This window comes from Anabas testudineus, chromosome 3 (genome assembly GCF_900324465.2).
Source record: "Anabas testudineus chromosome 3, fAnaTes1.2, whole genome shotgun sequence".
NCBI lineage: Eukaryota > Metazoa > Chordata > Actinopteri > Anabantiformes > Anabantidae > Anabas > Anabas testudineus.
The window spans coordinates 17,890,487-17,913,875 of record NC_046612.1 but is presented as its reverse complement, the minus strand read 5'-3'; the positions used below and the strand labels follow the sequence as shown (position 1 = coordinate 17,913,875).

The following is a 23,389-nucleotide window of genomic DNA, read 5'->3' as shown; positions in this document are numbered from 1 at the left end:
TTTCTTCACTGTGATTTGTTTGAATAGTGTTATAAATCTTAATCTGCACGGTAACTGTTTGTCAGAATTAGTGAAAACTATATCTGCCTGCTGGAGCGGAACGGGCAAATTTGTATTAACAAATAAATACAGAACTTGGGTGGGGAAAGAAATGGCCTCGTCTACTTTCTATTACGACATACATGTTTGTGGTTTCATGGAAAAACAAATGAGCCCACTGTGATATGACAACCTCAGTGAATTGTGAGGTCATGCTTCAGCTCAGCAGCCCACATAGTGTCACTAGTCATAAGTGTCTTCATCTGTTATAAAACTGTCCAAAGTCCACAAGGATCCACTGAGAAACAGTTTCGTTTTGTTAGTTACCTCCTTTGTTTTACGTCTGATCGTTGTATCCTTGCACATAAGACAGGCACACAGCTCTGTTGGGATCATGTCTGCGGTCTCTACATTTATGACATTGGCGGTTGTAGAATAATACCATTTACGAACACAGTAGTGTCCCCTCACATGCTGAAGTAACTGTGTGTGCAGTAGTGTGGAGGAGCATTGTAATGTTCAGACCGACCCTGACCTCATCACCTCCCTCTTTCTTCACCCATATGGGCCTGTCAGTACTAAATGGTGTAATGTGCTGGACACAATTGTAATATTGAACTAAATTTGAGATGTTTTTTTGAAAAAAATTCTGGCAGATGCTGTTCATATTTAACATCTTTGAACTGGACAGAGCCAGGTTATCTGTTTCTCCCTATTACCAACCTTTCTGCTAACCTACACCAGGCTTCTCTACCTCCATACTGAACACTGGGTTATAAAATGATATTACAACTTCCTCCAGCTAAGTAATAGCAAAATATTAAAAAGCTGTAGCTGCTTTGTCACATCAGTAGTTGTCTAATAATGTTACTGATGCGGAAAAAACAAAAAACTAAATTTGATTTAAGAAATTGTAAATAAAAATGCAGATAAAATATAAACACAAAATAATAACACTGGATATAAACAGAGAAATTAGCTGTGTGTGTGTGTGTGTGTGTGTGTGTGTGTGTGTGTGTGTGTGTGTGTGTGTGTGTGTGTGTGTGTGTGTGTGTGTGTGTTCATAGTATCCTGGAGTAGCTCACACACACTTATATCAGCCTGTTTTAATCCTCTCTTGTTCCGTGCCTCTCAGCGGACGCTGCGGGGATTTGCGGGTTAAAAGGGGCGTTTGACGCGTTAATTCCCATATCTGCCACATGGTGGGGACCACAGGAGGTTTCCTGCTGTCTGTCTGTCTGTCCTCCTGTCTGTCTGTGTGTGAGTGAGTGATCTGCTTCAGTTTTCAGACTCTGTGCTGCTGCTCACACGGGACCCGCACTGCTCTCCGCCAAGTTTCACCGCAGTTTATCGTGAGGAAAACACGTAAGTAACCAGCGACCGCACGGTCGATGCGCTCCAAGTGTCGCGTGTGGACGGAAACGGCAGCGTGGTCTGAGGACACGAGGCGTGCGTGGCTGCGCGGGGGATCGGGTCCAGGCTGCTGATTAGATCTGACGACTGTGTGAATGACCACGTTTCGAGCCTGTGTTTGTGAACTCGCTGCTGTGGCTGATGATGTGGCGCCTGTGTGGAGGATCTGTGTCTTCTGATCACTTGTTGTGATCCACTAAAGTACAAGTTCTCTGAATTACTTATTAATTATTACTCATTTGACAGCAGCGTCTCGCGTCAAACCTAATTTTTATGTTTTATTTCTGTGAAATGGGTTAAAAGGTCCCAAACCCTCCTCTGCTGCACAACTTATTTACTTTGCCACACAAACATGCAGTGTGCGCCCACAACATGGTGGTGTGCATGTTTCTATTGTACAGACCTAAAGTGAATGTAAACCTGATCTGTCACACTGAGGGAGAGGAAGATCTGGTCCACACAGTTTTTCAGGCACATTAGTTCTTGTAGGCGGCTCAGTAAAAAAATCCAATATTGTAAGTCAATATTTGTGAATTCTCAAACCACAAGTTGTTTCCAGCTTTCTTTGCTCGGTAAACAGAGCAAAGTCTACTTGTGTCCTTTTGTGAGTGTCAACTGGCTGTGTCGTGATTTTTCTAATGGTTGTTTGTGACCTGAAGACATGAAATCATCCAATATTTTACTGCAAATACATCAAAGATCGGAGTAAAGTCTCAAAAACTGAACCTTCTCTGGCTTTAGGTGGCTTACACATCTGCCTAAACATATTTAAACAATCAAATGGAAAGAGACAAACATGAAGAGAAAATGAAAGTACACCAGAGGACCTTAAGCTGCAGCTGACTAATATCTTCAAGGCTCTGTCATAATTAAAAAAAGTGCTTCCTTCATATGTCTTGTTGGCTCCAAAATCCAAACCTACTCAGTTTACTGTCATGTATGAACAAGAAAAGGAGCAAAAAAACAACCTACTTATGATTTCTGCTGAACTTTTCTTAATACTTAATGGGAAACATATATATTTCATACAGTGTTTACTGACTGATTACTTACCGATCTGGTTTTGTCTGGATGTGAAAAGTAAAAATGTTGTTTACCTAGGCCGACTGTAACCTAACCAGATGAGTAGTTTTTTTTTTTTTTAACCAACTGTTCAAATCCCAGAGATATTAGTTTACACCTAGCAGTGAGAAGAAAGTGTTTGACAAGGTTGATTAAAGATGCCTCAAACATGGTGGATCTGAAAGCTGCTTAAAAACTTAAAAACAAGAAAAGAGGTGATGTAGAAAAGAAGAGCTGCTGTGACAGACTGCAGTATGTGACAAGGCCGGCTTAAAAAAAAACCCCGAACTACTCCTTTAAGAAAAAAAAAAAACTATTAACGTGAGAAGCTAGAACCAAAGAATTCCCTTTAAATGACTTCTTATTTGTATTGGTTGTGTTTGCTGTGTTTAGTTGCAGTGTGTTAAGCTGTCAGGACAAATGATCAAAATAGCAGCTGATAAATTTTCCTTCAGTCTGTTAATTGAACTAAGGTCTTGTCAAAGAGATACAACAGCTGAGCTGTGTCCCTTTAAAAACTGAGTGGAGCTCTAGTGTGTGTTTATGAGGACCGGTCTGTGTTATAGATGGGAATGTGGGTCAGTGTTTTGTACGTTTCATCCCCCTCCTGTTCCTCATCAGAGTTCTTCCATCTTTTCCTCAACATGTGAGCCTGTAAATCAGTACAGCTGCAGGGCCTGTGTCAGTCCATCATGACCTTAATTACCTTTCCATACACCTAGAACAGAAAAGTGTCTCGTTGAATAGATTATGGCGTACAGCTGCTAGAGGTTAAGGTTTGGATGGTTGTCAGACCAGAAACAAGAGTATTTCATCTTCGGCAGCTCAGTACCAGTTTGGCTGCATTCTGGATGTCTTCACTGTCAAGACTATTACAGGAACCAGATGCCACGCCTGTGTGTTTAAACTGTAGAAAAATCTTAAACAGAGTTTCTGTGTTCTGACAGGGGACCTTTCTCACAAGAACAAGAGCTGCATGTTATAAACTCTCCCACAATGACGATTCCAGAGTCCACAAATTGTTTACTCTGTTTAATGAAATTGCCCTCAAGGTAGTTTTGGCTTAATAACGCTTGAACAACTCGGGCAGCTCAAATTTTTGCTCCACAACAAATGGCATTGCTCACAAATCAACAGTTGTCCCTGTTGGATGAAAAGCACTTTTCCTCAAGAAAGCAGATGCTTGTGACCTAAGACAAACTTCACGAAAGGTTAAAATTTCTCAGTTTAAAGGTTTATCAACAAAATGACCATAACAGATAATATGCAGATTGATTATCAGTTTGATCAGTTTAATCTTTAACCAACAAGTCTGGAGACACTTTGCAGGACCAGGAGTTGTCTGTGTATCCACTACAGGCAGACGAATATCTTGTAACGTGTGTAGAAACACTGTGGTAGATAAGGCTGACTGAACATGGCACACCACTTCTGCAAAAACCAGTCTGTAGATATACTCAACAAAAGCCAACCAGGCAAATTCTGCAAGTTTTGATAACAACTCTTGTTTCAGTTTCGAACCAGATTCATACTTGATAAAAAGGTATCATCCCCACACATTATACACTGTCTAGTAAACAGGTAGGCGTGTTCCTTTGGACACTTACTGCAGGTGATTAATGTGTTTCAACTGGCAACGCAATGAGGTCAGCTCACTATCTGAATGAACTGAATGACCAGGTTTTTCCTTCAGTGGACTTTTTTTTTTCTTCCTTGATCATACGGGCATAGATGAAAAGTGGTTCAGGGAGCATGATACATCATTTTCACACATGAATTGGCCACCACAGAGTGCAGACCTTAGTCCTCTTTGAGTCTTTGAGATGTGCTGGAAAATACTTAACGCAGCAGACTGATCCCATCACCAACACAAGATCTTGGTGAGAAAGTAACCCACCTCTGCACAGAAAAAAGTAAATAAAACGCATAAGCAGTAAAACTGTCCAAGAATTATTAGAACGTGCAACTTTTTTATTTCTGGCCAGGCAGCGTATTTTCTCTTATTTGTCAGCATCAAATGTACAAAACACAAATTAATTCCTGTTAAATTTGCTGAATTGATTGACTTTAAGATGCGGTTTATCAAATTGCGAAGAGACTCTATTCAAGATGCTAAAGCAGCGGCTCTTCAAACTTGATGTGTGTTTTTTCTGACAGTTTTAGTTTGTGTCTTGTCTTAAAGTCACAGTAAAAGCAGAGCAGAGATTTATGTGACTGATAACCGTTTAAGTGCTTCACATTGTGGATTTGAGTTCCTGAGGCTGAATCTAAACAAGATTTTACTGATTGACTCCATCACCTCCACCCCCTCAGCAGCGTTGTCATGGAAACCTGCACAGCTTGCTCTTTTCAGAGGAGTGGGAACAGAGAGTTGCCAGTGGTCAAAAGTTGAATTAACTATGGTGGGTAGTTCATTTACTGTCGTGAGTTCATTTACTGACATGCATTGGCTTTTAGTTTTGGTGACAGCTCCACCCCCCCCCCCCTTCCTCCAACCATGCACCTGCCATCCTCACCCTACAAGCAGACGGTTTCCTTCCTTTACGCTATCGCTACTTTGCCTGCGACACTGCATGATAGACGCTTCAAAAACAACTTTGATTTCCTATCAGTGTTAGGTTTGTTAATACTAATCATTTCAGTTTTCATATGCTGATTTCCTGGAAGTTCAGTTTGCATTTGTGCTAAATTTGGACTGAAACTACTTTTGGACAGAAACACTTTATTATTAACACATTACAATAGGAGCTATCATTTCTTTTTTATTCCTAGGTAGTGTTATAGGGTTACCTATAGGTACTCTGGATTTTGTGTCTAAGGGTGTCTGAGTTCACTACTGTGTGCTCTGTTAATGCCTCCAAACTGGTTGGTTGCCTACTTGATAAAGTGCAGGGTTTTGTTTTGAACATGTGATAAATAAAAAAAAAAATAAAAAAAAACTTGCAACATGTGGGTGTGGAGAGTTGGGAGTTGTTGAAAGACGCCTTCAGTAGAGCCGACATGAGAGGAATGAAACTCAAAGGATCAACTCAACTCAATCACTTTTTTAATGAAAATGTTTAATATTAAACTGTGGACAGTAATTTAAAAACACAAGCAATTTAGTCCTAAAACACTTGTCTACTAGTTTTAAGTATATCCGTGCAAGTATTATTTTTGTGTTCACACATCTTTGGTTAGCTTAAGTTACTTCCTAGGAGGTGTGGAAGTGGTCTTGCAGCTTAGTATAGCTTTACATCGTCTAAAGTGCAGCAAAAGACTTGTCAGGTGTCTCTGAAAACAAGGTCTCACGTTGAGAAAAGGCAAAAGGGCATCTTTGAAACAGCCGTGGCTGTTTTTATTGTGTGGAGGAACTGTAAGGCCAGAGCAGCCTTCCATGTGTCAAGTTTCCCCTTTTGTTGCATGAGGAGAAAATTGTGTCTGAAAGCTGCCTTTGAATGAGACCCTCAGAATGAGAGCCTGTGTGTGGTGGGGTTGTTGTCAGGTGAGGAGAGGGCATTGGTCTTACAGATAATCACATGAGAAAATAAACAAATATTTTATTTCATTATACAATGCCATTTTTGCTAATTGCATTTATTGCATAACTTGACATAAACATTTAGGTCTGACAGTAGAGAGACCAAAACTGTGGAAATGATATCTGATCATTTTTGGACTTTCAGTTTTGGTCAGATAAACACTCGCTTTGTTCATCCCTGCTGTCTTAATATGAAATTAAAATGCAGGCCACAAATGGATTCTGAGCTATTTATGAAAAGGACAGTGTGGGAAAACAAGAGTTTATTGTTGCTCTTGTTGCCCCACACACCTCCTGCTCATTTCTGCATGAGTCAGAGTGTGTAAGCGTGGACCGGCTGTACTACTGGCGCTGCTAACAAATACTGAATGGTAGATGTTTTCCTTTCAGTCATAGAAAAAAGGAGTGAGAAGAAACGGCCTCGGTTTTACTTTAATGGTGCTAAATTTCTGAAATTAGTTTCAGTGCCTTTTGTGTTAATACACCACCAGAATGAGTTGAATGAATGAATTTCACACCATCACTTTGTAACTAACATTTTCCTCAAAGACCTTTCATACTTTCTGTTAATGTGAGTGAAGTTGATATGAGGCCATTTGCTAGAGCGTGGGTGGGGAACTTTGAGTCCTTTTGGGCCGTTGTGCTTCTCGTTTTCCAACTATCCCTGCACTACGGACTACCTGGATCAGGTGTGTGCTTTCAGTCTGAAGCGGTATCACAGATTAGGGTGGAGTACCACAGGGATAGTTGGGGGCAACATGCAGAGCAGCAGCCCTCAAGAAGCATGGGTTTGAAACCCCTGTGCTACAAAGACACTGCTGTAGTGTTAGTGATTCTCTTTCTACCCCAAACGGGGGCTACTGGGAGCACTCTAACAGCAACGCTTAAGTTAAGTCAACTGAGGACTGATTGCTAGAATAGACATGGGGAAAAATGATATAATCAGTCGATTATATACATTTGCTTTTATCAACTGTTTACCTAATTGTTGCAGATCTTATTTCAGTGTGATTTTTCTAATACTGTAGTTGTTGGTAATCATCAAAATCTAGAAGATATAACTATCCTAGATCTTGAATAATTCATCCACTGATTGTACAGGACTGCACAATATTCAGAGGTGTTGGTAAGTGATTGAAAACATCAAATGAATAACATGCTCTTTGAGTAATTAATGTAAATAAATCGCATACATCACTTTTATCTGTAAAAATGTAAACGTTTAAGCTAATGGATCTTAGAGGGACTAATCTTAGCACGACAGGAAAGGGCTCTAAGTACACTAGGGGCTGGATTCTCCCACATCGAGCAGGATCCCTGGAGCAATGATTTTTCTACTGTTACATACAAAGTTACGTGCAGAACTACATGCTCAGAAACAGAGAAACCTGTTTTTGAGTTTTGTTTTGTTTTGTTTTGTTTTTTATTTCTGTTGTTGCATTATTCAGTGCAACTGAAGCTTTGTTGTGCCTGGTACAACTAGACACTTTGATAGGAGGAGGAGGAACATTAATGAGGAGGGACAAACCAACAGAGGAGTGAAAGGGCTTCTTTTATTACAGCTCATATTAAAACCAATGGAGAAATGAAAGTGATGCTGTTTCAGCTTTTCAGGGTTTCTGTGTTTACAGGAAGTCTTTAAATAAAACGGAGCCACTGGTAATGTTTTTATCGACACTTGCAATTTGTACAGCTATGACAAGTGAGAATATCTGATAAGCTGAGATACCTGCTCAGGTGGACAAACCATGTAACGGGTAAATTCCTTTGCCTTTTGACGCTGTAAATCATAGAGCGGAGGTATTTTCAGCCACGGAGTCAAAGGAACAAATGGACACAAGCAATATTTCAATGTGTCAGTGGAGCCTGTCTCAAAATAGCTTGGACTTCTCTCTGTCTTGACTGTAGCTCTGCCTCAAACTTCCTCTCGCTGCTCATGAAAGTTATAATTTAGTCACAGCTATAATATGTATAATTGGTGAGGCACCAGCATGCTGTCAGAAACGCCTGTTGGACGGTCCAGTAGGTTCGGAAACCCTCTCCTCACATCAGCTGTTTTGACATCAGTTCTACTATTAGAGATTTGCCCACTTTTTAAACCAAGTGGTCGGCTGTGTGGAGGTGAGAGAGAAAGAAAGAAAGCAAGGCATGAACATCTCTCCTGTGGGCATACAGAACATATAAAATGCTTATGATTTCCAACAGCATTGGGCAACATGCCCTGTAAGTTACTTTTGTTTGAGTATAAACTGACCCCCACATACGTGATCTACCCAAGACACACCAGCTCATCTGAGATTAAAATAAATCAGTCATGGGCTCTACTCATTTCGAAGAGGAGCCCAGTCCCACTCCCACTCTTTGTGTTCAAGGATCCGTTTGATAACATTTTAAGTTTAACGTGGTGTTTTTCAGCAGCATATTTATGGTAGTTACTGCCTTCATAATATACTTACATATTGGGAATGATTAGGATGACCTCCTCCTATTTCTGGTCTGAGTGTTTTTGATGTACTGGAGCAGTAGCTGTGAGAAATGAATCTTCTCTATGGTTTCTGTAAAGAACACACAAACAAAATAACCGTGCATGTTTATAATGTTGGGCCGATAAACTAATTGAAACATCGTGTACATTCCTGGTGCAGTCTTGCTTCTTTTTTTCAGCAGCTGCAGCACAAAGTGGCTCAGTGGAACTACTAAGTTGAACAAAGGCTTTGTTTCAGGACCTCTTTTTAATTTTTCCCAGCCAGCGGTGTATAAATGCCTCTGTCATGTGTACAACTTTCAGTCTAGAATTTGTATCCCTGGGGAGACTTGAAGGAAACATGGTGTAATTTTAAGGGTATTGGTGACGTTGTGTACTGTTCCTATTGTCAAGTAATCCCATCAAATGACCAAAGGTAACGAGTACTGTGAGTTACTGTTATTCCTCTGTACAGAGGTCAGTTGTTGTCCACAATCAGCCACAACCACAGTGCTGACCTAAGTGACCCAGCAAAACGCATCCACGTCTTTGTGAAATAATAGAGGCTCCTAGAGGCTTGGTGACATGGTGGCTGCTCACTGCTGCAGCTCGCAGGCTAACAAGAACATGCTAGAAAGACAGAAGCATGCAAACAGTACTTTAGTGGGGAGGGGGATAAAATCCAGCTTGGTTACAAACACTTCAACCTACAATATTTTTTGAATATTTTTCTACAAGAAATATGCTCCAGAATTTATTAATGTGGAGAGATGCTGCTGAAGCCCAAGACTCAGTAAATGGTAGCGCTTGTAGCTGTGCAGAGAAATTCACTAAAAGGTTTTTCACCTTTCTCACCAATCAGAGAATTTTAATCATTTCTCTGTATTTTACCTTTTGGGTCTATATATTTTATTTTAAAAGGTAAGATCTACATGCAAAGGTTGTAAATGCTGACATGGCTGGATTTTCACACCAACCTTGTCCTGCTGTTGCACAGTGTTCAACAGTTCAGGCATATTAGAGCCTAAATTATGCAGATCAAGATCTTATGGTAAATAACTAATTTACATATGAATTACCCAAATCTTTTTTTTGAATTTGTCCCTTCTTGTTTTTGTTTTTTGGTTTCACTTTATTTACGGTGAAACCTTCAGCCAGTCTTTTTTTTTTTTTTTAAATAAATGTTTAGGTTTGACATCAGTCTTAAAACTCGTCACGGCTTTGCTTTCAGATTCCTGCTATGTAGCACAACAGGCTGACCTGCTCTTTGTTAAGGCTTCAGTCTGCTCTGTTTATAGCCTGTAATACCTTCCATCTGGCTCTGCAACGATGGTTTGCCAAAATGTCTTTCCCATTGCATATTCTCTTCCTTCTGTTATCCCTGCAGCACCCCCCCCCCCCCCCCCCCCCACAGTTACTCCCTAAACTGGCACAGGCAATGCTGTAACAGTAACCCATTTGCAGTGATGGGAATATGGGTCAGATTCAAGGGCAATGTGCTCACGCTAGTGCTTCTTTGCCAGGCAGAAATATTGAGCCAAGCCTCCATATTTCACCCAGATTTTCAAAGATTTATTGGACAGTAAGATGCCAATACAGTACTGGGGGGGAGTTGATGGGGAGAGAATGGACGACTGAAAAACAAAGTTCATGTCAGGCTGCATTTGCCGTAAATACCAGCCACCAGACAGGAAGAAGACTGGCGCTGAAACTTTCTAAACAGTTAAAGCAAGTTGGATACTTTTTTTATTGGCTTTTTTTTTTTTTTTTTTGAAACATAAAACATTTTCTGAAATATTATTTGGTGGTCATACAAAATGAATACACTTACAATAGAAACTATAAAAATCTTGTACAAATCATAACTGATTTTGCAATCCTGAAAAATTGTTGGACGTTTGGTACAGTTAAACTGTGAGAGACCGTGAAAAAATAATACTGCAGACAGATCCTGGATAGGTTTTTAAGCATTGTAGCATTGTTTAATTTTTTTTTTTTTTACAATGATAATCTGGCTAATACATTTTTACACATGTAAAATGTGTAAAAATCAATAATATCAATTTACAATTTAATATTAATATAAAATTAATGTCAGCTGATTAATTTTACATTAATATAAAATTGTAATATTGATATTATTGATTTTTCTCTAAATCAAAGAAAGAAGAAATAGATTCTTTGAGTCAGAGGGGGCTAGAAAGTGTGAGAGACCACGTCAGAGAGAGTATGATTTTGTCCTCTGCCCCTCCTCCCGTTGTACTCACAGATTGAGGTTGTGATTGTTGGTTTTGTGGGTGTAATCCTGGAGATTTGAGCCCCAGCCCCTATCGTGATCATCCGGGCCAGCTTAGCCACAGACGTCTGTGGTTCTTACAGCATCTGTCAGCACTTGTTCGCATCAAGTTCATCCTCAGAGCAAATCTGGATATATGCAGAACTTATGTTACTACATCTCTGATGTTAACCTCACCTGCATTGTCTGCTGCTCTGTTCATGACAATTCGTAATCTGACTTTTGTGTTTCACGTGTTTCAGATCCGGCACAATGGGAAAAGGCTGCGTGACAGTGAGCAAGTACTTTCTGTTCCTCTTCAACCTCATCTTCTTTGTGAGTATTATGTTAACAATTCATATTAATGTTGCACAAAAGTTGACTTAAAATTAAATAGCATTTTTTTTGACAGCTACAAGTGGTTGCATTCAGCACATAAAGCAGTACCATCATTGTTGTAGCAGAGACAGAGCAGACAGTCAAACACAACAGTTACACAATCGAGTCACAGTCTTTGAAGAACAACCACATTAGCTCCCTCTTATCTAACTTATGAACATGAAATCAACATTGACTGCTGATGCCAGTTAAACTAATGTTTAATCTTCTACATTACTACATGCTACATTGCATAGTCTCTTCAATAACGGTTCATCTTTAATAATACTAACGCTGTCCACCCATGACATGTACTACAGAACTAGTGTCACCCTCTACCAGTGTGTGAATGTGTAAATGCGCTCTTCACTTCTACTCTACATGGCACAGGAAGTTGTCAATTTCATATCTTACCAACTTGCTATTGTCAGTGAAAAGACTGTTTAAATGAGAACATCGGAGAATGGTGAGTTTGGTTTAAATGCTCGAGACAAATCTGGGACCACAAGTAAATTTGCTTTGAGTCCATTCAGAGAAGTCTGCTCTAAATCGAGCAAGAGCCTCATGAAAAGCTGCTATTTAGAAACATAATACAACAGTCACACCGATTTGTAAAGGCGATCTTGTTTAATGAGACTTCCTGATTTAATTAAGCTCAACTAATTATTCCCCATGTAGTACCAAACTAATGGGCAAAAATGTAATTTCTCAGAAATCACATGGAAATAATTAAAATTGATGGCTAAAACATTAACTTGTAGCATTGTGTAATTATCTAGGAAACTGCTGTGTTTCTATGTTAGTGAACTTTTGTGTTCTGAGTAATTGTGAAGTTTAACCACGAGGAGTCTTCTAGACGTCCAGCTAAACTGAGCAGCTGGACACAGTGAGCCTTGGTAGAGCAGATGAAAAAGAATAAAACATTCTCTCTATAGTTTCAGAGCACCTGTGCAGAAATGGAAGAACCTGCAGAAGGTGACCATCGCAGCAACACATCTATCAGGCCTTCATGGTAGAGTAGCTAGATGGAAGCAACTTTTGGTAATTAGACTTAGCAGCATGTCAGCCGAGCAGCATAAGCATCTTCAGTACTCTTTGTTCAACAGAGCTGGTCACTGAGTGAGAGTCACCTGTGTTTTGGAGGTGCTCAAAGCTCAAATCGTTTAATGCATAAAAACATAAACTCTTTTTGCTGTGTAGATACCTGGATTGATTAAAACAACATATAGGGCTTCAGAACATGTCAGACTGTCCCTGCTTGGCCTAACAAAAGTAAAGACTTAAACCCCTTTAAACATTGAGGGAAAGACCTAAAAACAGCAGTTCACCTGCCATCCAATCTGATGGAGGTTGAGAGGATCTGTGAGGAGGAAAAGGACAAACTGTTCTAAGTGAAGCTTGTGGAGAAGTCATAATTGCTGCCAGTTGCTTTGAAAAAAATAGTCAATGTTTTAAATACTTTTTAAAATCAGATTTCTATAAAAATGTAAAATCTGAAGGGGTCTTTATACTTGTCAACACTAAATTTGTGTCCAGTGCTTTGAGCAAATTGTTCGACAGCGTAAAGCTAAAGTTGGATTTTTCCTTTAGTGTTACTTGTTGTATTGTGCCAGTAGATTGCTGTTGAGTGGACAGCTTTAAAGGACAAGATGTCAACTGTTCATTCGTGTTCCCTTTCTGTGTGAGTCTTAATTACAGTGCAGATGAAGAGTTTGTGGCCTAGTTACTAAAGTTACTCTCACCCTGTAGTTTCTTCTCTCCCTCTGTGATCTGAAGTAAAGAGCTACTTAACAATGTCAGTGTGTATTTGGGTTCCTACATTTATGGAGGCTGAAAAGACTCAGCAGGACAACAATGCAGGGTAAATCCTCCAAATGTTCCTTATTTGTGCAGTGGACTTGTTCAGGTTGAGGTTTTGGATGTGGGATGTAAATTGGAGCTGACTGTTAATTAGGACCAATTAGTAATTAGGACTTTGTTTACCCTCATTCACAGTAGACACTGCTCAAAACTAAACAGACTGGTGTCCAACAGGGCTGGCTACTGATATTATCACCTTTTTGGTTTTTGAGAAATGTGAAATGAGCTAAATTTTAGTTACATAAACTGTCTTTTATAAGGACGATGTAGATATTTTGGGATTTGACTGCTATGAAACTAGACCTAGTTGTAAACTCTATAAAAGCACAAAAAACCCTTCAAAGGAAAAACTCTGTCTGTATCCAGGAACAACTAAGATATGTTGTGGTTGTTAGTCCAGCAGTTAGTGCAAATATCCCTACCGGTACCATAAAATGGTCCAAAATCATGATTTAGAAGAAATGCTAAATGAGATATACTACTGCTTTTTAATGAACACTGTAACTCACCAGTAAAAGCACATCAGCATAAAACTGAACTGTGAGTTTTTATGTATTGTTGCATCAAATACCTCAGGAAAAAAAAAAAAAAAAAAAAAAGCTGTGTTCCGATGATCCTCAACAAACTCAACATCTGTTGAAATCTCTTATTCACACACATGTACACGTCAGGGGTATTTTTTTTTTTTTTTTATGACTGACCTGTGTGTTTGTGTGTGTTTCTGTTCCAGCTGTCTGGGGTCATCATCATGGGCTTTGGACTGTGGCTCCGCCTGGACAATCAAAGCTTCACCGCCGTCCTGAGTAAGTGGCTGCATCAGATTTCATGTAACAGTCCTTTTAGTGAAACTGAACAATGAACAGCTAGAATTGCTCTGTTCAGCTGTAAAACCGAAAAAGGTCTCATTTTCCAGAGAGCTTATCACTAATAGGTGACATGATTACTTCTTCGTACTAGCGTCCTGTGTAGAAGCAAAACTCCCATCTTTGTTTTTTTGTTTGTTTTTTAGCAAAGGATAAGACTCTTCAAGGTTGCTCTCCTGGCTGGATTTTAGTGTGACGACTACTAAAGAATAAACAAAACAAGTGGTCGATATATTATTTCTAGTTGATTCTTTACACTAATCCACTTGTAGAGTTGATGTAGGCCAATGCAAATGGAGTCATGATTAATAAGCTGGAAGCAGGCCAGGTTCTGGCTGCAGGCTGCAAGTGTTTGTTGTGTGTCTCTGTACATTTGTGTCTATGAGCGTGTGCGTTTGAGTGTGGGAAAACAAGAGAAACCTCTCTGATTATTATTAGGTCATCTGTTGAAACATGTCTAAAAAGCAGGTGTAGTTTGAACATTGGAAGACAAGTGAACAGTATTTGTTCAGACTTTTGCATTTAACTGTAGTTAAATTTGTTCAGATACAAATTCACAAAGACTCACAAATATGAAGAATCGCACCACACCTTATATTTTTAATTTATACATTTCTTCAGCCGCACAGAGCTTTTGTCACTACCCGGTTCACTTAATATATGTTTCCCCTGGGAAGTTCCTCTTCTATTTCCCAGAAATATGTTTTGTTGAGGGAATTGTTTGCCATTTCCAAACCCCCCAGGAAAATTTGACATATTAGACTGCTGACCTAACGAAGTTAGAGGTCGGTCACTTTTTACATGTTGTAAAATGATTTTTTAAAACCGTCGGGTGTGTAAAATGATTTGTGGTATTTGACCGACGAGCAACCTTCATGCAGAATTTTAAGGGTGAAGGACCTTACTTAAAATAAACCCACAATTTCATCCTCACATAAATTCTGAACATACAATCCCCCATTTGTATGAAACGGAGGATTACCAAAGATTTCAGCTGAATAACTAGTCTGATAAAAGACATATACCATAAAACTGAGGCTTGCGTCTGTTTAAGGTTTATTGTCTGCACTGGTTTTCCACCATATGAGTGAACAGGTTTCCCCGACATTTTGTTTGACTGTACAGTAACATTTTGGCACACTGCCGCAAGTATCATTAAAACAAGTTCCAGGTATTCCCAGGTTGAAGGTTGGGTGCTTGGGTGCTGTCGTCATATCTTATCTATAACAAGCACAACAACATAGTGAGAATTTCTGTATATCTAATACTTCTGCTTGTTTGTGCTGATTTTTTTTTTTCATCTACCAACATTCACCCATGAGTTTGCATAGTGAATATATCCGTTCACTACTAATACACAACTGTGGAAATATGCTTTCTGCTTTCTAAATACTAAAACAGCCGCCAAGCGATCTGTAACCTACTGACTTTTCTTATCCAAATCTCAGGCAATATCAAAGAAGTGTGTAAGAGAAGACTATCCGCTAATGCTGTGTGAACTGGTAACAGTAAGAGTTTATCAGAAAGGGAGAACACAAAAGGACGAAGGGAAAGAGACGAGCAGTGTCAGCGAGACAGCAAGGCATAGAGATTAGTGAAGAAGGGCTGATGCAGAAATATAGAGACAGACATTGAGCAAGTGTGATAGACAGCCAGTGAGAGAAGGCGAATGTCTGTGTGTGTTCAGTCTGAGAAGGGCAAGTGTCACTGAGGACATTTGTCTGTCGACCGTGGTCGCTCTGCAGGTGTCCTCCCCTCAGACACTGGGCTCTTTCTGCTCCGTCCAGCATCAGCATGCATCACATCAGCCCAGTGCGCTCACTGCCTTACTCATCACCACACACACACACACACACACACACACACACTCTCTACATCACTGGCCTGTCCAAGCAGAGGAGAGGGAGGACTGATAGCGTGAGCTTCTTAGAGGCTGGGCATGCAGTCATATGACACAGACCACACAGGGCAGAGGTTAATGTACAGTAGACACTTTAGCTTTTTGTCTGCGTATAAATGAGATGTATTGATGCCCAATGGAACATTTGATAAACTGCGCCAGTGGCCCCGTTATAGCTCACAGATGATCGGTGGTTTTGAGGGTGAATCAATGAGCTGCCTGGTGCAGCATGTGAAAGATGAAATCAGCCTGGTGCTGCTGTAGCCTGATTGTACAAAGACTGAGCTGAGTCACAACTAGACCAAAACAAGACCCAGTTTACTAAGTCAGTGGCTGAGAACTTGGAACGCACTGACCAAAATGACACTGATGATGTCTGTATGCTCCTCTTTAGTATTTTTAGTTTCCTTGGAGTCTAATTTATTCAAACTACAGTTAGTTGATCAGTGCTGTTGGCTCCATTTGTATCACTTTAGTTAATATTGGTTTAGTTTCAGGAAAACGGCAACTGATCTTTTTGATCTAAGGCCTCATAGTGAGAGTATCGTACCCTCCAGGCCTCCCTCAAAGGGGTACAGGCTGCAGCTGAATCGGTTCAAACTGATCTATTTTACGGTGAGTGAATCCTCCTCATGTATTTTGGATTGAATGGAGTTTTGACATATTTAGTTGAGGCATCACATTTTCAGAAGTAGTAGAGAACAAAAGAGGGCTTCTGAGAGCCTGTGATGCTGAGTCTCTGGAGGGTGGATGTCATGAACTAAGTGAAACTGGGTCTCAGTTCTTGATGCGTCATGCTCCATCAAAAGAGAGTTCCTCAAATCCCGTTCTGGGGTTTGAATTGTAGCTGAAGCTTTATTTTAGCTTCCTGCATTACTTTGGCCACTGATCATTCAGCATAAGTAGAGCACTGAGGCCTCACATTTGTTTCTGATTCAATTCATTTTTGATGATCACACATGCTGCTGTACTGGCGAGCTTATCTGGTTTTAGTTACCACAAGCTCGTAGATTTTAAAGTGCTGTAGTTTAGCGTTTCTGCTCATTTAGAAGATGCTTCAGAACCTTTGCCTTATAAAATCCTGCCAAAATCCATTAAAAATAGATTCAGAAATGCAACACGGTTCATTTATTTCACTTGATTATGATGATATGAACATTTTGAATGTTTATAAACTGAGTTTTTTATTGTTTTATTGGGATTGTTGCTGTATAATGGCATGAAATACGCTATGTAACTAATGGGCACCAGAGCGGACTGACACCATTTTAAAACTAATAAAGTATTTCACTTCCTGTATGATCACATGATTTACAAGTATCCAGCTAAACTATTCAGTGATTGACGCTGCAGTTACTTTCGGTCCACAACAAAGTTCATTTAGTGTAAAGCTCTGATTTCAAGGTTCAGACGAGATGAAACAAGGAGATAACCCTAATCTCAAAACAAATATTTAGGAGTTGCTATTGCTATATTTTTAGTTTAATCCAAGAGCAGCACATAGCTGTTTGTAGATGAACATATGTTTGTTCACAGTTTATTCCCAGTAATATGTTTTTAAATCCAGAAATGTGGTGTTTTCCATAATTGCACAGATTATTCTCCTCAACTGCATCAATTGCAGACCAGACTCTTCAGAGTTAACAGTATCTGTTTGATAGCCACAATATATTCTGTTCTGCTGTGACAAAATGTTGTCTCTTACCTGTACTTCTTATGTGATTTAGATAACTCCACATCTGTTAAGGTGGTCTGCTACACATTGATTGGAGTTGGGGCCTTCTCCATGCTCATTGGTTTCCTTGGATGTGTGGGTGCCATTTATGAGGTTCGATGTCTGCTCGGCCTGGTGAGTGATAGTGCCGTGTGTACATATGGTATGATCATTCAGATATTATGGCGGATAATGCAGCCATTTTACAAATGCTAGCCTAACTGTGGAATTGTAATGTAAGTTGGAGAATGAATGTGAATACTTTTAGAGGACATTTCCATCTTGAATGTCATTCTGTGTAACCCCAAGGCTTTAAAAAGCTTGATCTGTCTAAGAGATCAGAGCAGTCGGTGACTGATGTTCACATCAGCTGCTGCTACACTACAGAGCTTGAAAACACTGGATAAAAATTTGATGGATACTTGGCAAACTACAAAGTTACCACAGTAGGAGTTTCTCCTTTGCGTGCTGCAGTATACTATGTCTGCAAATAATATAAAATTATTTAGATTAATATTAGAAATTAGAAATGTTAATGCATGGTTAGTTTCAAAAGTAAAAGAATTCAACAGTAATTGCAGCGTTTACTGAAAATCTGTGGCTGCATCTTAAACATGTTGTGTGTGAAAAGAAGCCAGAAATAGCTCAGAACTTGAAGTGATCTGCAGAAGAGTTGGTGCTTACAAAAAAAGGAAATACTGCTTAAGCCTACTAGTACGTTAAAGAAACCGAAAGCTTTGCAGCACTCAGATCTTTCAGTATCTTTGTAGCTCACTTAATAATGGGAGGAATGTGGAGACACTGAATTTCTCAAATGTCTCGAATCAACACCGCGATAACAACTTTAAGTGCCAATACATATGTTATTGAAAATGACTCACACATCGTGTAGTGGGGATCAAATGACAGAGTGGGGCTTTGAATCCGAAATTTAGAGTTGCAGAGTAGTAAAAACAAGTGAGATGTTGCTGTACATTTGACCCAGTTACATGTTCGCAGTGCAACAGTGAAGCTCAGACATGTTTTTATATCATTTATAATATGGAGCTGTATGACACAGACATGTCAGGCCGTGGGTACTTCTGCCCATTGTCGAGGTTTATACTGCAGTTCAACACATAATGATGTGGATATCATCTGTTGTTTCCTCTCCTCAGTATTTCACCTGCCTTCTGGTGATCCTCATCGCTCAGATAACAGTCGGTGTTCTCATCTACTTCCACAAGGAGGCGGTGAGTGAGATTACTTCATTTCTCTCCCATCACATCTCTTGAGAGGGTGAATACATGAGCATCCCGGGAGTTTCCTCTTTTGCTAGTCTCCCCTAGAAGCTACATCAGTGTGTGCAAACGTTAACAGGTGATTTTACCAAAAGGAACTTGCCTTTGTCTTATGACAGGCTGCTGTTCACACCCACGATGTGTCATAACATACCATCCAAGCAGAACTATGTGCTTTGTCTGTTACTTGAAAATAACACGTGTCGTGAATAGAAAGTCGTTGTACTCATGCTGAGGTTTACACCACGGTTAACTCAGAATGTCATGTGTCTGAGGAGGGGACATATTGCCCACCATCAAACTGAAACTCAAGGTGACATCATTTGGTGTTGCAGCGTCCCCTAGTGTCTATTTAGAGGTAATTTCCACACAAACACCAATATTAGCAGAAAGGGTGACGAATGACTCAAGAAGCTTCTTTTCTTACAGTAATGTTTTGACTTGGGTATTCTAACCATTAAACTTAATTATTCTTATTTTTATTGAGCATTTTCATTTTCAGAACAACCAGTGTTATTTAAAAATGCAGGAATATGAATTTATTCAAATTCTGAATGTGTCACATATGACTCTTACACATATAGTACAGGCTTAAATAAGCTAATGATGAATAATAATGATGAATAATAATGGTCAAATACTGAAAGTGAAATATTACAATAAGTAAGATTTACCATCTATTGGTTTTTGTCATGATACTTGTTCGCTGCGGGGCCTTACTGTGTACAATACACAGTTGTGCGCCTTTCTAAACTACAATCAATATTTTGCCATTTGTAGAAAAGTAAATCAAATCAGATGCACTTAATCCTGATTTGGAGAGCCTGTTGTAATGTTACTGTAAATTGGGAAGTTTGACTACAAACTGTGAGGCCAAATAAAGTCAGCTGCACATTGACACAAGCGTGTGGTTACTCATACACACATCTACAAATATCAAAGTATTTGCTGCAAATCTCAATAATTGCTCTGGCTCAGAAAAACAGGAGTTAAAGTTCCCATCACACAAAGCATCAAATCATAAGAAATGCTGTAACAAAAAATAGGAATTCAGCTGTTCAGCATGCAGACAGATCTCTGCTTACTGCATCTGACCGTTTGTTGGAAACTGTACGACTGCTTTGAAGCCACAGCTCAGTCTGCCAAGCAGAGGTTTGAAGCCAAAAAGAAAAGGGGCAAAAAATAACAGCTGCTTTTCCAGTGCACAGAACTGTGCTCACTGGACAAGTTGAGAGTCTCAATATTCAGGTTGGATGTCTTGGCTGCCTCTGCTCTCACTGATTTGGACCAAGTCAGACACTAATAAATTAAAACTCAAGATTTTTAACTCGGCTGGACACAGCTTCAACTAAGTTAGAGCCAATTACAGACCTTTTACCGTATAGACTTGTTTTGTCAACAGCTCAACTGGTTTTCTTTCAGGTAAATGATGAAATGTTCGAGATCGTCACCAAGGTGCTGGACAAGTACCCTGGCAGCAACTCGACCACAGAGCAGGCCTGGGACTTCATCCAGAGGAATGTGAGTTTGAACCACTTATCTGTGACCTGGTTCATGCTGTTCATATGTTATCTGTCATACTGCATTTTCTATAAATATGTCCTTAAATTTTCTTAAAGCAAGTTAAAAAAACAAAAAAGGCACTGCAGTATGTTTCTTATGCAAATGATTAGGTTTTCAGTTAGTTCTCAGTTTTCCATGTGTCAGGGATATGGATGTGGAGCCGACTTTTCTTCCTTCAATCTCAACATTGACTGAACCCATAATATCTGACAAGGCGTGTTCATTCCTGTCTGGAGAGCCGCTCAAACTGAACACCCTTGAAAAGCAATTATTCTTGTGCTTGTACCGACAGTCTGTCTTGTCTGTGTTTTTTTTTTTTCCTTCAATTTACCACACTGAAGATCATCACTGTTAACATCTGTGGTCCTGTCTTTCTCTAGATGGAGTGCTGTGGTTGGAGCAATAAGGGAGACTGGGATGTTAACATGGTCATCGTCAATAGCTCTAGGCTGCTGTTTCCCTGCTCCTGCCAGAACATCTCGCACGCCACTGGAAACTTCTCCACCAGTGGATTCTGTGAGGCTCAAACACCCGACTGGCCCGTTTATGATGTGGTAAACAGTGTTTTCTGTTATTCTCAGCAGTTTACAATACCTGAGCTGTGCTCCCCTTCCATTTGTTTTTCTGTGCTGGTGTATTAACCTGTGTGTGTGTGTGTGTGTGTGTGTGTGTGTGTGTGTTATTCAGGGTTGTGCTGTCAGTGTGGAGAGCTGGATCCTCAGCAACATGTGGTTCGTCCTGGGTATCTGTCTCGGAGTGGCTTTCATTGAGGTACAGCCACATTCATTAACATGATGGTGCTTCTGCAATATTTGGTTAAGTAGCAAATAACACATAAAACAGATATAATTACATAATTACAATCTGATCTAATGCTGTGTTTACTGCAAACCAAATACCTCTGGAGAACCACAGAGCAACATTCTGTGTTCCACAATGATAAAACACATAAATTAAGTAGTAAACTGTATCAGACTTTCATACAGTTATTTAGCTTTATATAAATATATTATCTGTATGAATTGATGAATTGATCTGTGTCTTGTTTCACAGCTGCTGGGGATGATCTTGTCCATCTGCATGTGCAGGAACGTACAGAACGGAATCACAGAGGAATACACCAAAGTGCCAAAGTACCTGTAGAAGCACAGAAAAATGGAGAGAGTAAAATAATCCACTGTTCCCATCGTATATTTGGTGAAACATTGGGTCCAAATGTTGAATAATGTGTGTTTGCTTTATATTTTGTTGGATTATTCTTCTTTTGAGGCACTTGCATCTTTCTTTTTTTTGTCAGTCCAGTTTCTTTGGAGCACTTTAGAGACTTTTAGTTTTGAACTGTGGATCAGAGAGTGATGCTGAAAATGTTTGTGAACGACTAAATTAGAGGAACTTAAAAAAAAACAAAGATAGTGAGGTAAGAAGTGATGGATGAGGGGAGAGGGTGAAATATGGAGTACAGGTTCTTCCCAGCTCATACACTCTCTCAGGCTCAGATTACAGTGTTGCTGGTATCTGTAATGTCTGTAAATGATGGCGTCATGGTGTTAATTTCCCTAAAATATCTGAAGAGAAATTGTGTGCAAACCTAAGTTTTTCCACTTTGTGTGTGTGTTTTCTATTCTTTTCTTTTGTTTAAATACACCAGCATTTTGATTTTTTGTGAAATGTTTTTAGTACTTTGTATATAATTTTAGTCAGCCAGTGTTTTCTTTAGCTGCTGGTCTCTCTTTGAATTTAAAAAAAATTGTTTTCATGCATTGTTTTTCATATTTTCTTAATTTTGATTTGTCAACATCCTGTTCTGGAAATAATAGAAATAATTATATACTAAAGATGAGATTTTATGGTACTTATTATCAAAAAGTATCACTTTTCACCTGTAAAAACAAGACATTATATAAATATAGCTTTATGATCATAAATGAGTCTCTGCTCTACCAACTTTAACCCAAACAAACACGTGAAGAGTGAAATGTTTCCTTTTCAGCACTTTTGAAAAATGTGAAAAGGTAAAGTCCACACCAAATCATTTTGGAGTAAAATAAGTACATTGGGAGGAGAACCATGTTGAAAAAGAAACGTAGAAAGTCATTGGTGTACAATTTGAACATTCAGCCAAGATGTTATGTTGTTTTTATAATGTTCATCCTGTTTTCCTTTCGTGTACAGTCTGTATAAGACATTCCATTAACCTTAATATGGTTAATAATGGTTTCTAAGACAAAAGGCTCATCTGGTTATAACCAGGTGGACAGGTACTATAGCTAGCTGGATTAGTAAGTGTGTACTCACATTCATTCTATTTCCTTTTGCCAATAAACTGATTACAGTAGTTTGTCTGATTTCAGTGTGTTGCTGGTGTTTGTAGCTGTAGACGTCTTTAAATAGATCAACTTAAATCATTGATCATTGTGGAAGGTGTTGGGACCATACACTACCTGACAGAGACCTAAATGTTAACATGAATTTGTCTAACGCATTAGAGTGTGTGTGTGTGTGTGTGGACACCGAGTGACAAATAATTAATCTCTACTTGAGATGAATGTAAATTGCAAAATAATACAAGTCAGCTATCAATGACCAGCTGTTTTATCAGCTGTTTAAGTTGAAGGCCATTGTTCACAATGAGTTAATACTATAATTACACACAATTGTTTTTGTGTGTAATGGCTGCTGCAACACCAAAATTTCCCCTTGGGGATCAATAAAGTATCTATCTATCTATCTATCTAATTATATTTAAATAGCACGTGATAAGTGCAGCAGTTTTTTTTATATAACAAAATTTTTGATATAACAAAATGTACAGAAAAATGTCCATTACAACTGGAATCTGTTGATAAAGACCATGTGATAAGTCACCTTTACTAAAGAACTGGTCAGAACCTAAGGTTAGACTGAACTAAAATGACTACACATTAGGTGTAGTTGTTCTTCAAACCACTAGTGGGAGCTCTTACTCCAAAACGCAACCTCATCACTCACTGATGCTTTTATTCTGAAAGTGTCCAGAGGAATCAGAAAGAAACAGATGTTATGATTGTTGTTGAATTGA

General features: G+C 39.2%; 1 protein-coding gene across 2 annotated transcripts; it reads left to right on the top strand.

Moving 5' to 3' along the window:
• Nucleotides 1-1,256: 1,256 nt before the first annotated feature.
• LOC113174343 (CD82 antigen-like) lies at nucleotides 1,257-22,676 on the top strand. Of its 2 annotated transcripts, none has more exons than XM_026378261.1 (9): nucleotides 1,257-1,404; nucleotides 11,037-11,109; nucleotides 13,742-13,814; nucleotides 17,502-17,623; nucleotides 18,646-18,720; nucleotides 20,191-20,289; nucleotides 20,712-20,885; nucleotides 21,019-21,102; nucleotides 21,385-22,676. In XM_026378261.1, exons 2-9 carry the CDS (start codon nucleotides 11,047-11,049, stop codon nucleotides 21,472-21,474), a joined length of 780 nt encoding a protein of 259 aa, XP_026234046.1. In that variant the 5' UTR covers nucleotides 1,257-1,404; nucleotides 11,037-11,046; the 3' UTR covers nucleotides 21,475-22,676. The 2 variants fall into 2 exon arrangements, with proteins under 2 accessions (XP_026234046.1, XP_026234047.1); XM_026378262.1 differs by having other exon boundaries at nucleotides 1,268-1,407; nucleotides 11,041-11,109.
• Nucleotides 22,677-23,389: the final 713 nt, after the last annotated feature.